The following is a 20111-nucleotide window of genomic DNA, read 5'->3' as shown; positions in this document are numbered from 1 at the left end:
TCACCATGAACAGATCCTTTGCATTTTGAAGGATGCCATCTCTGTCCGCTTCCAGTTGTCGTTCTGACTGGCAGGTTCCCCTTGGCCTGCGTTCTGTAGGTCCATGGGGCATTGCTGTACCACAGAAAACAGCTTCAAGGAAGAACTCCGAGGGGTGCAGGTGAAGTTCAGCATCCATATAAATCTTTGTATCATTTTCACAAAACTTGATGTATCTCATAGAGACTCGGAATAGGACACAACTCTTATAAAGGTCATCATCTTACAGCAGCTGAGGTTAACGGCACCAAGCAAAGAGAACATGGATAAAATACACTCCTGTCATACAGTCACTCATTTATTCAGTTAGAGATGGGACTAGCCTTTCTCTAAAGAAAGCTGTTATACTTTGTGAAGATTAACATCCGGAGCGATCAACACACAGTAGAGAAAGCAGCAAAAGTTCTCTATAAATAGTCTGAACTCTTTGTAGACCTGGTGAGTAGCTATGAACATGCCTTGCCTAGAGACACAAATCAGTTCTGAAGCTGACATAATGCAGTGATGGAGAGCAAGCCCTGTTCTGTCGACAGCCGCAGCTTCTCCAAAGAATCCCCACCTGGATCTCCCTGCCAGGACACTCATGAAGAATATCACAACTTTATTTTCACTTGTAAAAGGTAAAATACATCAAAAAGTTAACTGTGCTATATCCATTAACATTCCTCCAAACGATGGCACAGCAAAATGTAGAAAGTTGAAAAAGCTGACTGTTTCAGATTCCAGCAGAAGTTATTGTAAGTCTTCAATAGTTTATAATATGAAGGAACTATATTTTCAGGCACCTTCATTTGATCTCTGTCAAGTTAGGCAGTTAAACCAGTCTACAATATATAATCACTTGACATTCTAATGAACGTATGAGCCTAAGGAGCTAACGCTGCATTTCATGATCTCAGAGCACTGGTCAATGTTCTTCTTGATCCTGTAGAATGTTTCTACGTATTCAGAACGACCCAGAAGTTCAACAAAATCTTCATCATGAGTTATCACCAGAAGCTGAAAATTACGCTGTTGTGAACGGCTTTTTATTATCCTACAAAGAGAGATTATTCAGTGTATATTTATCTAAATCATAGTCTAGTTTTATAGAACTCATAAATACAAAGTACAAAAATATTAACTACTGATAATGAATGACATTAACCATCAAGCAATCTAATGCTGAGCAGCAACTTTTTTACCCGCACAAACCCCCAGAATTATTTAAAGGAATATCCTTCCTTTTCCAGGTAAAGGAGAGGGAAGCCCAAACCACTGTTTTGCATGGGGATTTGCAGAGGCCAACAATGACACACCAGTTTAAAATCTAATTTGCTTATTCTGACTCTTAATATTTGAACAACATCCATCTTCAAGCTTCACAAGAAGAGATGACTTACTCCACCAGGGCGTGTGCAAGAGACTCAATGTTTTCTCGATCAAGATTGGTGGTGGGCTCATCTAGTGCCAATATGCCGCAGTTGAGACAGAATGTTTCTGCTAGAGCAAGACGAATAATAAGAGAAGCAAGCACCTACGGGAAAAAAAACACACCAAAATCTCACTCTTGGAAGTGTTTACAGAGGAGCTACGTGTAACGTGCTGCTTTTAATGACATGCCAAACCACGACTGAAAATAATATAACGTGCAGACAGTTCACAAAATGACAATAACTAATCAGTTACTGAAAAACTACAGTAAAGCTTCAAGTTTGAATCATAAGAACCATTCTACAAAGCACTGCTGGAAAAATAGAGAAATCAAATATGCAAAATTCAGGAGACACTGGAAGTAAGGATTCAAGGAAAAGATGCTACAACATTGCCACATGCATTACTCCTACCTCTTTGTACACAATCTCTGCTGCAGAAGGGATGGTGGAAATCTGTATGTGTATCACAAGATTTGAGTTGCTGAACACCTGACCGCTTACTAAAACTGAAGGCAGCATGGTTTACCAGCTTCCATGTTAGTTTTCTACTACCATGCCCAGTTCTAATGCTGTTAGATCTCCTGAACTAGTGAAAATGGCAGAACACTCACTGGAAACTCTGCTGTCAAAAATACTTCTCAATTGTCATGACTGCTAGCACCACCATTCATGATCAAAGAGTTATCACAGAATCACAGAATAACCAGGTTGGAAGAGACCCACCAGATCATCGAGTCCAACCATTCCTATCAATCACTAAACCATGCCCCTCAGCACCTCATTCACCCATGCCTTAAACCCCTCCAGGGAAGGGGACTCAACCACCTCCCTGGGCAGCCTCTGCCAGGGACCAATGACCCTTTCTGTGAAAAATTTTTTCCTAATGTCCAGCCTAAATCTACCCTGGCGGAGCTTGAGGCCATTCCCTCTTGTCCTGTCCCCTGTCACTTGGGAGAAAAGCCCAGCACCCTCCTCTCCACAACCTCCTCTCAGGGAGTTGTAGAGAGCAATGAGGTCTCCCCTCAGCCTCCTCTTCTCCAGGCTAAACACCCCCAGCTCTCTCAGCCGCTCCTCTTGTTTTACAGCCCCTTCACCAGCTTCGTTGCTCTTCTCTGGATTCGCTCCAGAGCCTCAACATCCTTCTTGTGCTGAGGGGCCCATAACTGAACACAGGATTCATCACAGTATTATCAGAATATAAAGTAATAAACTGTGAACAAGTTTCACTCTCATTTACTAAAAATAGAATACCACTACCTTTTGTCCAGCACTACATCTTCCTCGCATATCCAGTGCCGTATCTCCCTTTACCATTACTACTCTGTAATTGTAACTTCTTCTTTTATCAGAGGCTGAGACATTCTCATCTGCATCAGAACGAATTTCTATATATTCAATATCTGAAAAAGGGAAAGAGACAGTTTTTACATTGTCAAAAATCTTTAAAATTTCATAGGATTAAACAGAGCTGAGAGGTATAATGTGCAACAACCAGAACTCTATTTGGAACTCCCACTATTGATACATCTTTGAAATGATTTTTTGAAAACTGAAGGAATGAACCCATGCTTTTCCCTTGTCTCAAGAAAACCTTAACAATGGAAAAAAAAGAAAAGGGAAAATCACCTTTATTTATCCTGTAACTACAGAATCTGTAATAAAAGGGAGATTATAGTGGTAACCAACAGATGCAGCCTTTAGACTGGAACCAACTCTTCCAGATCCAGGCTTTTCAATAGTTTGAACTACCACTTTTCAGTACATTGTGCTTGGAATCAAACGGATACATAAGGACAAAAATAAGAAGAAATTACATACCTTGTCCCCTGTAGGTGCTACGCCAAAGGTCACGGATTATTTTGTTGATTTCTTCCATCTTCATGCTATGGAATGTCATTATTGCTCTAAAGAAGAACAAGAGAAATGCCAGTTGTCACAGGTACAAGCAAGGACTGCTACGGACTATAGGAGCTCTAAAGGCAGACAGTGGCTACCCTTCCATTCCCTAAATACTTCCACTATAACATAATAAACACTAGTTTGTTTGAATGCAGAAGTACCTAAAGAACAACCACACTCTACTGAGTAAATAATTCTACTCTCACCAACAGCTCTGTCTCAAGAAGGAAGAGAGCAATGAAGACAAAAAGATTTACAGTCTCTCAGAGAAAGACTTTATCCAACTTCCCTGGGCTACCTGGGCCAGGGCCTCCCCACCCTCAGCATGGAAAATGTCTTTCTAATATCTGATCTAATCTAATAACTGGGTCTCAGTTGGAAAGGAGAGCCTGTGGACTCCTCAGAGCACAGAATTCTGCATCAAGAATATCATTCATAATTGCCCAAACAGACGTTATGACGTGAACTACCTTTCTGTTCAGCAGTAGGAGTAACATAGGATGTTGCTAATGATTTTCAATTTAACTTCCACAATTAACATATTAATATGACTACAGTTCAACAACAGATGATTTCTTAGGAAAGCATTTAAGAAAGGAGAGAATGCTATGTTTATTGCTTGGCTTTGTAAAGAAAGAATGCTCTGTAATGACAAAAGGCTTGCTCAATTTATGTCAATGTTTTCTTTGAAAAATAAAATATGGTGGCAATTAAATATTCTTCTGAAATGGACTTTCCCATGTCCTTTCTCTGCCTCCTCTCTTACAGGAATTCTTTCCAGCTGTTCTGGGGAATATTGAAGCACCATCTCTAATAGGATTTGTTAAGTCTGAAGAAAGCATTTTCAACTATTTACTTAATCAAACCCAAGAATGCACTCCTCATCAATATTTACCACAAACCCCTAAATATTAAGTCAATAAAGATCAACTGATAACACAGAACACCCAAAATGTTGGTTTCCCCTGCTAGAGATACAGCTCCCAATCTCTGGCCATTAGAGTTAACATTTCGTCTCACCGATTCTTCAGATGATTACCAATAAGTGATGTTTATCTATTTTTCTTGAAATTACAAGACTGATTTCCTGGTTTGCCTTAAATAGAAAGAATAGATTATTTGATACCAGACAAGAAGATTCTGAATTCCACAAGGGAAATTCTTGGAGTGCATTTCCATTTAAGCTGAAAGGCAAGAACTACAGAGATTATGCACAAGAGATCTGAGTTAATAATGAAGGATTTAAACACAGGTTTCACCTTTCTTAAATTCATACTATGGAGAGTATGTATTTTGAGATAACTTGTGAGACAGGCTTTTCAGAAGCACTCTCCCAACTACCCATGATTTGTACTGTAATACTTGCCTCAAACCTGCCCCCCTACCAAAATTACAGGAAGACAGGAAAATCAACAGCAATTTTGGGACATACACTTAGAAAATCTACCTAAAAACGCCTTCAAGTGCAGAAAAAAGCGGTTCAGAGAACAGCTTTCGGCTCCACAGGCTAGTCCACATATTTTCACACAAACCCCAAAGTTGAACGTGTTTATTGTCTTGACATTCTCCAACTACTGTGGGCGATTCAGATTATTTCACACTGAAAGCTCAGCACAGAAGGCACTGAGGGATGTTGTGTGGGATTCACTCACTATTCTCTCTCTTGGCTTGAACTGTTGTATTGCAAATACGAGTCCCAACATGTACAACCATAACTCAGAAAGAGTCCAACACAGAACTAGGAATAACAATATAATGATTGCTGGACTGATTTATGATGAGATTAAACTCCAATTATTACCATCAATGCATCTCCTGCATGTACATTATATACATTGACTTACTAATTTTCTACTTCCTACCAATCCTCTACAGTCCGTAGTACAGTTTCATTGAATTACTTAAGAAGTTGTACCCCGTTATCTTAACATTTAAATGACATATTTTATAAAGAGAAATTACGATAACTCTCAAAGACTTCTATCAATTTCCTATTTCTAAGTCACCCCTGGAAGTCTGAAACTGAAAGCTGCTTTTGCATCAACAGTAATAGAGATGAAAACACTAAGAATTCCGCTGATACAACAGCACTTACTTATCGAGAGCCTTGTAATAAAGGTCCAGGTCTTTCATCACCAGCTCTGTTGTTCTCATATCAATCATCATGTCCCTGTATTTTTCCTCTGCGTCTTTGTATTGTGACTCTCGAAGCTCCTTTTTAAACCGAACAATCTCTTCCTCAAATCCACGTTGTCGGCCAAGTGCAACATGATGGTTTCTTTTCAGAGATTCTATTTTCTCCTCTAAATATTTTTGTTCACTGTGAAACCACAATTAATAGAGAAGTATTTGTATTTAGTGCTTCACAATTTTTTAACTCAAAATTAGAAACCCAATTAACATTAGCCAGCGGCTCATTATATTGTATTTATAAAGTTACTAACAGTTACAGTACTAACATCACTGAAATTACAACACTACTGAAGTAAAAACATTTTTAAGTGTGTTAAGAAAATATTCAAATCAGTACTCTGAGCAGGAGAAGCAAGTTATCAAGTTCAAATGCCAAAGTCCTATGTGTAAAAACATATAAAGTAATGAACTGGATAGCTGGAATTAAATTAGGATACTGAGCAAAATAAAATTATTTAATTGGGTAACCTTTAGTAAGCAAAACAAACAGTTTACGGCTAAGAACAGGGCTAATTCCTTTTCAGAAGTGTTTATTATCCAAGCAATTGATGTTGAACTACTGAAATAAATAACATCTGCTGCCAAGACCTAAATGAGTAGATTAAAAATGAAATCTAAATATCATTATCCAGAGACAGGAATTATTTTTTAAATGTGGATTTAACAGCAGAAGTCATTAAAAAAATTGATTAAATTGTAACCAATATGAACAGATCCATGTGTGCACATACATGTCTTACTAACTAGAAGCACTACGTCATTTCACCGAGTCACTGATGTTATCATCATGGGGATACTGTGCAATCATGAGTCTACATGAATGACGAGAAAGGCAGACCAGGAAACACTAAGACACAGTGAATTCTTGTGCAAAAACACGATGTTTAGTTTTGAAGATGCTCACTTTTTCATTTGCTGGACTTTCATTTCTCCCATCTCCTTCATGAGTTGTTTTATGTCGTCTTCAACTTCTTTCAGCTCCTCATTCCGTTTCCTCAAGGTAAGATTATCCTCCAGCCACCTTTCCTGTATCTGCCTCACAGAAAGCAAGAAGTCGCACAATGTTTCAGTATATCCATTCTCAATTACAAAGTATGAGCACTGCACAACTCTAAACCATGCTACAAAGATAAAATAATTAACGCTGAAAATTATCCCAGTGAAAACTTACCTTGTGCTAGAAATATGGTATAACAGAAATCAGCACTATTTATTTCAGACTGAAACAGAAAATGATGCTTAAGGTATTTACTGTCACAGGCAAACACAAGAGTGATCCTGTATGCAAATATTAATCAATGCTTCGAACTGGTCAAGCAATTTAGGATGAGATTAAGCAAAGTCCCCCATCTCAGTTCTACAAATCAGACAGTAAGTGGTGGGGTAAAATGGGGAAATACGCCTTTCCTATGAAGAACATAACCAGTATTTGAAATATACACCTACGAATTTTAAATACATGACAAAATGTGGAGTAACTGGTAACTTTTGGTACCTGCAGAAGGCAGGTATTTTCTTTGCAAATACTTTTGAGAATGCTGGCTATTATCCCAACAGAGAAATACCATAAAATGATAATCAGAGAGGAAAGCTTTTTAAAATGCATGTATTTTTGGATATGTGAATCTCCTGAAATTTTTCAGCCTAATGCATGTGTAAGCAGATACTCTCACTACCAACCAATTAAGTAAATTGGGACCAAACTTTGTACCACTACAGACCTAGGTGGACTCAAATCAAACCCACGCCTTGTTTCAACTACACAAAACATACTTTACTGTCAAACAATCACCTACTTTTTGAGTGTCAATGTCTTGTCGAATCATTTCCATCTCCTTACTTATCTTGTCCTTCTGTTTCTCACAGGCAGCTAACTGAGAACTTACTTCTTCTAGTTCAGACTCCTTTTGCTAAAAAAAAAAAAAAGTACATGATTTAAACACAAAATGCTTTTAATGTCAACTTTTTATTGGTCATTTAGGTTACCTTTTTATAGTCTTCTTTTCCTTGTTGAATATAGTTTTCAATTTCCTTCATGTACTTGTTGATATCTTTAACTTTCTCTTTTATGCCATTTATCTGTAGGGAAAAGACTTCAAATGAAACACAGCCTTCTATCCAAGAACTGATAAACTCTATCAAACATTAGAATGCCTTATCACAACTCCTTTCGTTTCACTAACAGAGTCTTCAGCTTTTGAAATCGAGATGCTGCTTATTACCATGAAAACGTTTTCCAAAACAAATGGTAGAACATTCATTTGTGTTTATACAATAAGGACAGTTCACCCAAGACAAACAGGTTCATCTTCTGGCAAGGATAGGTTACAGTTATCCATTCCATTCCTCTTGGATCTATTAGGAAGGGCTTCCAGTACCTTTGGTCACTGAATATTGCCAAATGTCCCTAAAAGCCTTTTGACAAGGCTGCCAAACGTGAATTACAATCGAGTTCATCTCCTGACTTTGTCATGTTCCTTTCCTTCCCTAAAAGTTGCACCAATTTAAAGCATTCACTGTTATTTCCTAAAGACAAACTCATTACCATGATTTGCATCCCTGGCTGAAAAACGATACATAATCCCACCTCCCAGCTATGTCAAAAGCAAACAAACCTTGTCTTGTGTCTCTTTATTACTTGCAGTCTTTTTATTGATTAGATCCTCCTTCTCCTCCTGCAGTTTGTCTAAAGTTGCATCCAAAGGAAGTATCTGCTCTTTTGCCTCCTGAAAAAACAGTTGGAGAAAGTCCGTTTAATTTTCTCATTTTGTTAAAGATCAAGAATTTTTCAACTGGTAAAAAAAGTCACATGGTTGCTTCTTTGTATGTGTGTGTTAAAAAATATGTGAAAATACGTATTAATAAAGTTCTGGAAATTCCCAAGATCAAACAGCAGCACAGGACAAATATTTAAACATACATATTACTTGTATATATACATTACAGGCAATGTTAAATGTAACAAGATTTATCATTTTTATCCCAGGACAACAAAGCTAAGGGTTAATTAATAGCATTTCCTACCTTGATCTCTCTGAATAAGGACTGAACTTCAGTGGTTAATTCCACTGTTTGCTCCTCCAGTTGTTGACGACGCTGCATACTGCTGGAAATTTGAAGTTTCTCTGCTTTAAGCTCATTAACTGCACTCTTTAGCTGCTGAATTTGATTTTGCTGATCTTGCTTGAGTTTTTGATTTAACTCGATTTTACTAGTAACTGCAGTTAAACAACCACAGAATGAAACGGTCAATCTGTCATTTCTTCCTTATGAAAATTTAACTCTAAATTAACCTTCTATGACCCCAGAAAACTCAAAACCCCCCAAAAATACAGTTATTCCAGAATGTAAAATAAGTAAATCAAAAATTCAAAGACAGGAAGCTTGGAATATTGTTTTCAATATAAAAGTGAAACAGCAGTTTTTTATGACATACCTGTATCCCACAAGTGTTTTTTCTCTTGTTTTTCTTTGCTCACTTGTAGAACAGTTCTACTCAAATCAAACCCTAGTAGCTTAGCCTCCTGCTGAGCAATTTTTCGTTCAACATCCCTAATATCAGTCTGAAAGTATGAGGAAAAGTACTGTTATTGTTGTATTTGTGTTTAACAAGGTATTTATCATCTTTGGCACACAAGAACAAGCTTAGGGCTCGAGGCACACGCAACTCAATACCTTCAAATTTATCTCCTCTGCTGATGTGCTGTCACATCATTTGCATTAAGGTTGTGCCAAGCCCACAGGCTGCTAGAAACTGGAACTCCTCATTGGGGGAGGAATGGATAGGCTTTCAACATCCCCAGGCTACCTCTGAGCAGTTACACATGCTCTGTGTCTCTGCAACAACAGAACTGTTGGAGTCTCAGAAGGTGCTGCCACCTCCCACCTGTGAAACACTGTTTGTTGCCTGGCCCCCTCTACATAATTGTCCCTCTGTGGTCCTCTGTCAAGCAAAGAATTCGTGTTGCTAAGAAATGCATAAAGACTGTTCAAAACAGTCTCCTGCATCAGAATAGTAACAAGTGTCGGACATTCATTCTCTTTTACCATATACTCAGATGACACAGAACAAAGAAGCGTATGTGACACGATTGCAGAAAGCATACAGAAGAGATGCTGAGACTGCACTGAACTATAATGGCTGTGAGGACTGAAAAACACTTTGGCATATTGTATTTGTGCTCCAATTCCAGACTGCGCCTCTTTTCCCAGTTACTGTAGCATAGAAGTGAGGCAGAACTTAAGGGACTTTGTGGTCCTCAAAAGCAAAAATCATTACCGAAGACATTTAAGTTTCATTAGTGCCAAGATCGCCTACATTTCAAGTAAAATAAAAATACTTTAAAAGATTTCGTAAAGTCCTTAAAACCTCAAAGTTCTGTCATATCATTAAATAACTGCATATTTATAGGCTAGCAAATAACTATTATTTTATAGATCAAAATACTTTACCAAAACATACCTGGTACCTTTCCATTAGCGTTATATCCTGTAAACACGCCTTGGCGCCTTCCTCCTCAGACAAAGCCGTCTGCAAAAGTGATTCCTGTTCTTCTATCTCACTTTTCAGCCCTGTTAAATCCCTGTTTGCATTCTGTATCTTGTTCCTCAAGTCCGGTATGTCCCTCTCTTGGAGTTCAACTACAGTTTGCCTTAAATAAAAATACAAACCTTAAAATACCTTTTGTGAAAACCAGCATCAATTCAACACATTCACTAAACTTGTGATACGATTTAACAGTGGAAGAGTAAATTTAGCCCAAATAGTATCCCCTTAACCTTGATCACATTCAATTAAGCTTATGGTACATACCCAGCTTGGGTAATACGTCCCTCATTTCACACAGGTGAGATGAAACAAAAAAGCATACAAGTTCTCTTTGGTTTTCAAGTGAATTACAGCAAGTGCTCAGGAGAGGGTCTAAATCCACAGTACAAGAGTGCCCTCTTGTGAAGGGAAGGTCTACCCTCCCAACACACTCCACAGCCTCTCACAACAGCCTGCAAATTTCTTGAAGTTAGCTTGTTCCCCTGCTGGCAGAAGACATGCAGACTCTGACTCTAAATGCTGTTCATATGCTAAGGGAAAGAAAAACAGGATTATGAAATAAAACTCCCTCTGGGTAGTGTTATTTGTTTGTTTTAGAAGGAGACAACTGGAAGAGAAGTGGGAGGCAACAACAAAACAGCCTCTCTAGTATTTTCATTGCTTTAAAAGCACAGACAAATGCAACCTGGAATCAGAAAATACCCTAGGCACCCTTCCTGAATTTGTTCGTTTTGCCTAAAAAAAAAAAAAAAAGAAAGATTTTTTTTCACAACTAAAACGAAGAATAAATTCAGTCCAATCTAGTAAGGTTTATCAGCATCAGATACAGAGACGGATTCCCAAATGATGGAATTGCAAATGACTGAACCTCAAGGAAACATAAATGGCACTGGGAATCTACTACAAAACCCAGAGATGCCTTTCTCTAATATCAGAACTCACACAACACTGCCAGCAACAAAAACTGCTGGTAAAGGAGATGCAAATCAAGGTAGGGTGTTTAATACAGATGCAGTTCCCATTCTGTCCGTACAACTTCCATGTTAGCATGTTTAAGAAACATATTTAAGGTGATGCGGTGTGAAAACATCAGCAACAACAAAAGCAGGCTGTCTATTTTAAAATTATAACAGTAAAAGAAGGGGAACGGTGCCTACATCATGTTAATAATCAGGAGAAAATTAAGTATACAACCACTTTTTCTGCCTCATTCTCATGAGAAGCCCCGTAGGGCCAGAAATACAAAAAATATAAACCAACGGATATTAAAGTCCAATTGAGCAGAGAAAAAATGGTAATAAAATATTTATCTCTGAGTTTTGTTAACTAAAATAAAGCTTCCTTGATGTCTGCATAATTTTTATTATTCAAAACCCAAGCATTGGAAAGAAAACACCTTGCAACAATACAGTTTGCCAAGTACTTTACCTAAGTGGTTTAAGACTCATCATTTCATCCCGTTTTTTCTCTTTTCTTTTAAGCTCAGACTCAGTTGACTTCAGTTTATCAGGAGCAAGACGCAGCTTTGACTGCAAATCACTAATCACATCTTGCAATTCGGCCTCCGTTTGAAAAACTCTTTGACAAACTGGACAACATGACTGGCTCTCCTCTGTCAGCTGCGTCACGAACTGGGAATAAACTGCAGTGGCTCCAGCAAGCACAGCTGGTTCAAAAAGAAACAAATGACTTAATGTAAACACAAACAGTGCATAATCTCATCTAAACTAGATACGTATGTACCATAGAATCGCAGAATGGTTTGGGTGGGAAGGGACCTTAAAAACCCATCCACTCCCACCCCCCTACCATAAGCAGGGACACCTCCCACGGTATCAGGCTGCTCAAAGGCCCATCCAACCTGGGCTCAAACCTGCAAAATCACAATGAAACTAAAATGGCCCTGAGCGACCTGGTCTGAACTCAGTGGTGCCCCCGCTTCAGCAGGTTGCCCTAGATCTCCACCTGGAGCTCTCATCAACCTGAATTATTCTACAAGTTGCTCTTATGAAACCATGCTCCTCCCTCTATAATCAACAGTGGAAGTGAGTTCCTTCTTCAGACATCACTCCCTTCTTTGGCCGTATGGGCCAAACCCACAGCAAACAGCTGGCTCTGTATTTGTCTCACACCTGGCAGACCCAAGCATTCCAACATGTCCTTAGCTTTGAGAAGGTCAGGATCTACACACACAATAACCCAAAGCAGATACTTCATTTACACATCAGAGAATTAACCAAAAGAATTAAAAGAACTGATTCTACTTAAGCACAAAACAGAAATGGCAGTAAAGATAAGGAAAAACTGTTAAGAATCAGTAAGAATCAGTAATAACCCCTCATAAAGCAGTTTGCGTTGGCTGCCCTGCACACACAACAGACTGCCTCAGTATCTGTGGCTTATATTGAAAAGCAGCTTTATGGAAAAAAGCAGAGCTATGTATAATTTACCTCGCTGTTTTGAACTTTTCTCAATCTCATCTTGCAGCCTGTTCAGGTCGCTGTCAAAATCCTGGCTTCCACAAACATCAAAAAGTTTCGCTTCGTGAAGGGACAACTGCTCTTCTTTTTTTCTTAACTCATTACTGATGTACGTTTTATGATATTCTGCTGATGCCAGTCTTTTGCTGAAATGTCAATGCATGAACTCTTTTATTACAAAGTAACAGAGGTCTCAAACTCTTTAAGCAAAAACAATACATGGGAAGTTAATCTGAAATTGATATTGCAGGTCTCTTCACCAGTTCTTCTCCAATCATTTTTCAGGAAATCTACAATGTCAACTTTTTATTGATCTAAGTACAAAGCATTTCATTTTCATTCCTCTTTGTCTCATCATTAAACATCACAAGGAAAGTAATTCCTAGCAACAAAGCCATACAAAACTTTCTAGAGTAATACAATATCAATATTTTAACCCAGTAATTGCTTATGAGTTGCTATTGAACCTCGTAACAACGTCAGCCCCCTTCTACTCTTGTTCCATACTTTTGAACTATGCAATATTCTTATACTGCAAATACCAGGTTTCTTGTTTTGTGGAAGTTTTTTCGTATCACTGCATAGTGCGCTGATGTTACCTACACATTCTAATGAATTGTTTCATATAACCAAGTGAAATCAGGACAGGTAATCATGCATGAACTAATGATACAGTCACTAACCACTCTGTGACTTATAAGAAAGGCAGAATACCAGTGATATCCCCCAACAAGCACATTCAGGATTAGTACGAGCAGTTAAGGACGTTCCAAAACGATTTGCTGTCTGCTTTTAGTGCTGCCCTTGACATCCTACAAATGTGATTTATTTAATTTGCACAACCTACATCACCTATACTTTACAGAAATTCTGCAGGATGCTCTTTGATTTTGCAGAGACCTAAACAAACAAAAATAAATTAAAGTAACAAGAATGTTAAGCATATTAAACTTTCCAACATTTAAATCTGGAGACTTAATAAATTAAATTACTACTTACTTAAGGCCAGCAAGATTATCCCTCGTCTGATTGATCTTTTTATTTTTAGCATGAAGCCAGTCTTCAAGTTGTTTTTTGTTTGGAAAATATCCCAACAGTGATGTCAGTTCATCAGAATGTCTTGATTTCACTTTTCTAATCTGCTCTTCTTTTTCTGCCTAAGGATATGAAGCATTTTAAATTAATTTTTTCATATCTTCAAGTTTTGTGTCACTCAAGGCATTTCTGGAGTTAATGGTTTCTTTCAAGTCAGACAGAAGCTTTACATGAGACTGTTGACCAACACCTGACCCCCCTCCAAATCATGAAGAGACTGCATTAATTTCATGTCCCACTTCTACGAGGTGATGATAGAAAAATTACTTTGTCTTTCTTCAGCATCTCCATTTGGGTAATGGTTGTGGTATGTAGATTCAACTGTTCCATCTCTTGATCCAGCTTCCTAAGAGCTTTGTCCAGGTTTATTTTCTCGTTTTGCAGAGTTTGTACTTCCAGTTCAAGCGTTTCTACACTGCTGTTCTTCTCAGCCTTCACCAGCTCATGTTCCTAAACAACAAAAGCCCAGAAGACTTCAATAATTACACTATTCAATAAAGTTCTAACTCAAGGAAACAGAAGAAAGCTCCTAAGCTGCCCAGCAGCAGTATTGTCAGCTGTTCAAGGGACGACACAAGATTTATAAAGAAAGGATAAAGGCTGTAATATTGGCAAGGGGAAAGTCATGCAGATGCCAGATGTCCTATTCTGAAATGTGGTGCTGCTGTAAGCTGCTTGTGCTTTTGCAATAAGCTGTAACCACGATTCAGCTTCAGGAAGCTCACTCATACTGTATTAGGCTCAAGTAAGAGGTTTTGGTATCAGGAGTCTAACAGAGGTGGCTTCTGTGAAAGCTGCTAGAAGCTTCCCCCATGTCCGACAGCGCCCAGGCCAGCTGGCTCCAAACTGGACCCACCGCTGGCCAAGGTTGACCCTGTCAGCATAACTGTTCAACTGGGATATGAAATGCTTGTAACTTCATAATACTTCATCAGATAAAACATTATAACCAACTAGCCCATCTCACAGACAAGTTATCTGGAGAAACATAGGTACTGCAGCACTTCAGATCACACTTTTCTGGCCCAGTAATTTAAGACTGGTTAATCTTATGACATCACTGACTGTAGCTCATCGCCTGTTCATAGCTCACCAAGCAGAAGGGGTCTATTCATTCTATGCGTGCACTATACAAGAACAAAGCAGTGAACAGTTTGTGCCCCACAGGGCGCATCCTTTAAACAGACAAAGCATAGAGATGGCAAAAGTGCAAAACTGCAGTAGAACTAAACATCAAGGATATTTTTTCCTTTATTTGTTTTTTTAAAGCTAAAGCCAAAAGCTTTTACTTCAAAGTTCTATAAATTTTTCAATTACATTATCACAGAATAACCAGGTTGGAAGAGACCCCCCGGATCATCGAGTCCAACCGAAACTTACTGTTTTGACAATCTCCTGATCCAATTCCAGAATTCTGTCTGAGAACCCCTCCAACTGCTGCAACTCATATTTTACGTTCTTCAGTTCAACTTGCTTCTTATTTTGAATGTCAGATTTCAGGTCAATGGTTCTCTCTAGTCCAGTTTTCCTATCTCTTGTTTCATCTATCTGTTTCTGTTTCACTGCTTCTTTTCGTGCAAATTCTCTCTGAAAGCAATCAGCAATGATATAGTCATTATTTTTTGCCTACAAAACCAACATTTAAAAACACTTCTTCCCCACTAGCCCGTAATTATTCACACTGTAACACAAGACACTGAAATACTTAGACAACTGCTCTTAGTTTTAAAACTAATTTCCATGGAAATATTCAGGTGACCCAACATAAAGAATTCTAGAAGAAAACGGCTTTGTTTTTTCTCCCTTAATGTTCTTCCTCTTCCCACCAGCACCCTGAAGACACACACAGACTGATAACACACCAACAATCAATACTAACCACACTACTAAACCAACAAAATTTTTACCATCAAATGATTTGCAGCTTCTGTATCTCTTTCCAGTCTCTCCTTCAACAACCTAAGAAAAGTGGTGATGTGTCTTTCATTAAAAGGTGCTCGCTCAAAACCATCCAATTCCAGCTGTGCTGCCAAAGACTGTATTAATGAATCCCTTGTTGTAATGTGTTCTTGGTGACGATCTGCTTGCAGCTGAAGACGACCTTCAAAAAAAAGAAAACCTGACATAAATGCTTAAAAACTGAGGCAGAAGAGCCATTCAGGATCCAAAGTCAGTCACAATTATTTTCTTAAGAGTCTTTGAAAAGAAATTATTTTTAAACCACACAAAATGCTCCACAATAAAAACAAGCTGGACCTGAAGCAAAAATCTCTGAAGCTAACTAAATGGTTATTAAACAAATAAAAAAAAAAAATAAAAGAAAGCCTCATAAAACACTGTTAACATTATTCTGATAAATATAAAGAGAGCCCTAAATTTTTTGGTAAGTACGTTCTGTTTCTCAACCACTACAGCTCAATTGAAATTCCTCTAGTGCATCTAAAAGACAATTCACGAGACATGGAAGATTATCCTGAAGGCCTCTGGCTAGTGTCCAGTCCCCCGAGACACTGAGAACATTGAGCACACAGATATCTCATTTTTCTTGGTTAAAACATACTGAGATAATCCCATCTGGTTAGCAGATAATTTCATCCCCTAAAGCAAAAACAAGCACAACTGTGCTGCAAAACACTGGACTGACATCCTAGGTCACCATAAACCATCAGTAAGGAATATTTTATAAAGAATGATCCATTTAAGAACAAAGGTACTATATATTTTAATTACAGCTCAAAACAACAAGTGCACATTAGTAACTCCAGGAGAAGAACACTGACCTGTTCACCTGTAAGATTCTCACACTATAGTGAGTAGCCGACCTCAAACTTGTACACATTTTAGGGTGTTTTTCCAGTTCAAATCCCTTCAACTCTTATCAGTAGTTCTATTTCAGATCTTAATTATATTGAAAAATAAATAAAAGCTTACAGATGAAGTCTAAATACCTCGTTCAACCAGTAGTTCTGACTTTTCACTGTTGAATCTCTGGCACTCTTTAGCAGCTCTATCTAATTCACGCTTACAGTCTGATAACCTCTTCTCCTTCTCCTTCACTGTTCTCTGGTGGTTCTGGTATCTATCCCTTAGTTGTTCATCTGTTCCTTGAAAGACCTGTACATCAAGTACAACACAGAATAAAGTCAGCTTTTCAACTAAGTTTATTAGCCAATTTATGATGTTTTTAAAAAATATAGCTTTTACCATAGCAGAATCCAAGAAATGAGAGATAAACACCTCCAACACAGAATTTCTAAGACACATACTGAAAAAAATAAAATACGCTACAAGCAAAACTGGAAAAAGAAAATCTATTTTTCTTAGGCTGATAAATTAATCTGAATTTTTACCACTAGAGAGTTTCTTTCCACTTGTCAAAATAGCTTTAAATGCCTTGACACAATCAGAACAGAAGACTGATAACTATTTCTTATTTTATGAGAAAGAAAGAAATCTCCAGGGAGATGAACAACATTCATGCCAGGAGACATCACACACTAGTCAAAACAAGTGCTGGCTCTCACCAACATATTGGGAGAGGCAGATATTTTCAAGTTACACACCACAGGGCATTGTTACCAGTAATTAATTACCACTTCTATGAAAGCTGTTCTCAGGTTTGCCTTCTGGGCAAGTGAGCCTCTGGCAGAGGGAACAGTCATGAAAAGCAATTTGACCCAAAATTATAGAAGATAATACAGTTTTATTGAGCCATATTTGCAACATCTGATAATATCAAGTGAGCTGTGTGGGCTGTGAAAATGTTTGTCACCAACATCTGAAACATAATAAAATATGCTCAGTTCACTGGGTAGCAAAAGACAGACCGATTCTGCAGCAGAAAGGATGGCAGCACAGAATTTAAAAGGCAACCTTTTCCATCTTCTGTTGCAAATCTTGATTATCTTTTTCCATCTGCCTCCTCCTGCTCTCCAGGGCTTTTACGTCATTGTCCAACCTCATTACTTTCGTTAGATTCTGTTCAACTGTTGCCAGAGAAGTCTGCAAAGGAAAGAACGCTGTAAGTAAAATATCTCACCAACTTATGAATCCCCTAATCAATTTTTCTATACGAGGTAATTAGTCCAAGCATAAAACATTCCCCTTTCTAAAGTACTTTTGAAAAACAGAGGGTTTTAAGTTTTAGCTTAGGTTTTGTTTTAGTTAGTTTATAATAGTTTTAGTTACCACATAAATTGGTGAAAGAGAGATTTTAAATTAAGCTACAAAAACCCAATGACATCACAAGAATTCGACAATGTTCTTAGACCTCCAATGACTGCTTACAGACCAGATCAGCATCTGCCAGGTTTGGTGAGGTAGGGTTGACTGTTCCAGAGCAGAGGATTGGACAACACAACATAAAAATATAAGAGTTTACTCAAGAATCTTGTCCAGCTTTCACATTTTCCTGTGTTCTTTAGTGCTTACGCATTGTTTTGTATCAAAGTCTTAATGGAATTGTCATGCAAACAAATTACCTTCAGAGGATCAAGTTGACTCTCAATAGCTTTTACATTTTCCCTGGAAGCAGCCAGCTGAGCCTCTCTATTGCTAAGATGATCCTGGATTTCTTGTGCTTTCTCTTTATTCTGTTTGAGGTATTTCAGTTCTGTCTGATACTCTTTTACTTTCAAACTTTGTTTCAGTCGTACCTGACGGATAGTTTCGAGTGCTTTAATATACCTTTAAAAAAGACAAAATTGAAGACCCTATTGGCATCACAGCAATACTAACGCATGAAACAACGCCTCAGGCGTGTTCATCAACACCTCTATTAGAGAAGACATCATCTTACTTAGTTTTTATTAAATTATAGTAAAGAGAAAAACCTTGTTGCTGAGAAGATCTCATCAAATTTTTGCTTGAGGGCCTTCCCTTCACTCAGTGGCCAGTTGGACTCTTCTTGGTGGCAGAAAATGACGTTGTTAATCACTGATTTAGAAACACCAAGGGCACTGATCATCTCTCGATCGATTTCTGCACACTTGGAGCTCAGGCTGACCTTCTCACCATGCCTATATAGCACACGTAAAAAACCGCCACAAAGAAGTTACTAGCAAATTCTTCTAAAAGTAAACTGTATTTTTAACAGTGTATTCTCATTAGAACACGTTGATAAAAATATATAATGCCCAATCTAATCTTCATGTGAAAGAAATAAAAAAAGAACAACTTACTTCATTCTGGTAATGACACCTTCAAGTGTTTTAAATTCCGTTTTCTTGCCTTTCTGGGTACAGACCATGGATCGCTGGACAGCTACGCACTCTCCATTCACATCTCGAAACTGTAATCGAATCTGAGCTCTAACATCTGTTTCATTGGCAACCTGCAGTAAAACAAAAATCCTGAATAAGGGAAATTCTTATCATCATCCAAATGATGCCCCCCAGCTGCAGGCAACATTCTCTTCTCTCCGAGGTCTTTGTTTTTCCTGGAACAATATGGTCGGCTCATGTCTCCCTAGAACCTGAGCATCCCTGTTTTCATCACAAGACCACGTGCAGCTAAGTGATTTAGAAGTAAATACACATTAAGTCTGTTCATTATGGCACTCACCTTTGGATCATGAACAAATGAGTTTCCTTTGGTGCCAGGAGGGAAATCTCCAGTGGATATATATTTAAGACACTCAATGATAGTCTAAGAAAACAGAAATAAGTATGTAATGGCAATTTAGAGCAAACAAGATGGACTACAGGCAAACCCACAGTAACAGCCCAAATATTTACAAATGAGTTAACTATGCAAGTAGAGAGAAATAACTTTTTATTTTTGGAGTACCGTGAGAAAATGGTACTTTGCAGAATTGGTTTTAATCAGGATCCAGAGCAATTCCTTAGGAGAAATAGCAACTGGTGCTCTGCAAAATCCAGGCATGAAAGCAAGTCCCTAATAGTGCTAAACAACACTATATTTACTACAAACAGCAAGATTTCCGCACTATTATTAACACTTTTCTGTATTTTGACATCTTTCAGAGCTATTCATATCACAAATCCAAACATATAGAAAGCCTTACCGTTTTTCCTGCACCGTTCGGTCCCACCAAAATGGTTAATGGATTAAAAAAAGTGATAATTTGTTTGTCTTTATCCTCCACTCCAAAACTCCTCACTCCAAGGATACTCATTTTCTCAATTTTTGACATTCTTGTAGAACAACTTCTCGTCCAAAGTCACAAACGTAAATGGTACGAATTCTAAAAAACAAAGCTTGGAGAAAAATCTAAAAGGCAAAAATCACAGAATTATTGTCCAAAATGCTGCTCTGTTACCTGGTATGTGGTAACCAAACTCTACATCTCCAAGAGAGACAATATTTATTTGGGGTTTGCAAAAATTCTGGATGCTTAGGGGGACAGATGCTCCAAAGTCAAGTGCAAAGCCCCCAGTGCAGACCCCATAATTTTATACACTACAGACAGACAAATATTGA

General features: G+C 38.0%; 1 protein-coding gene across 1 annotated transcript; it reads right to left on the bottom strand.

Annotated features, from left to right (window-relative positions):
* Positions 1-324: 324 nt before the first annotated feature.
* Positions 325-19904, bottom strand: RAD50 (RAD50 double strand break repair protein). The gene is made up of 25 exons (XM_069869364.1): positions 19696-19904; positions 19233-19316; positions 18851-19002; positions 18503-18688; positions 18152-18356; positions 17544-17672; positions 16619-16784; positions 15578-15771; positions 15051-15257; positions 13938-14120; positions 13575-13732; positions 12546-12721; positions 11524-11761; positions 10009-10198; positions 8983-9109; positions 8571-8764; positions 8162-8272; positions 7533-7625; positions 7343-7456; positions 6451-6578; positions 5449-5673; positions 3273-3358; positions 2712-2854; positions 1422-1555; positions 325-1075 (listed from the first exon to the last, which is right to left on the bottom strand). The coding sequence occupies exons 1-25, from the start codon at positions 19822-19824 to the stop codon at positions 889-891; spliced, it is 3939 nt and encodes a 1312-aa protein (XP_069725465.1). The 5' UTR covers positions 19825-19904; the 3' UTR covers positions 325-888.
* Positions 19905-20111: the final 207 nt, after the last annotated feature.

This window comes from Phaenicophaeus curvirostris, chromosome 15 (assembly GCF_032191515.1).
Source record: "Phaenicophaeus curvirostris isolate KB17595 chromosome 15, BPBGC_Pcur_1.0, whole genome shotgun sequence".
NCBI classification, from domain to species: Eukaryota; Metazoa; Chordata; class Aves; order Cuculiformes; family Cuculidae; genus Phaenicophaeus; species Phaenicophaeus curvirostris.
The sequence above is the reverse complement of the archived record's forward strand: the minus strand, read 5'-3'. Positions and strand labels throughout refer to the sequence as shown.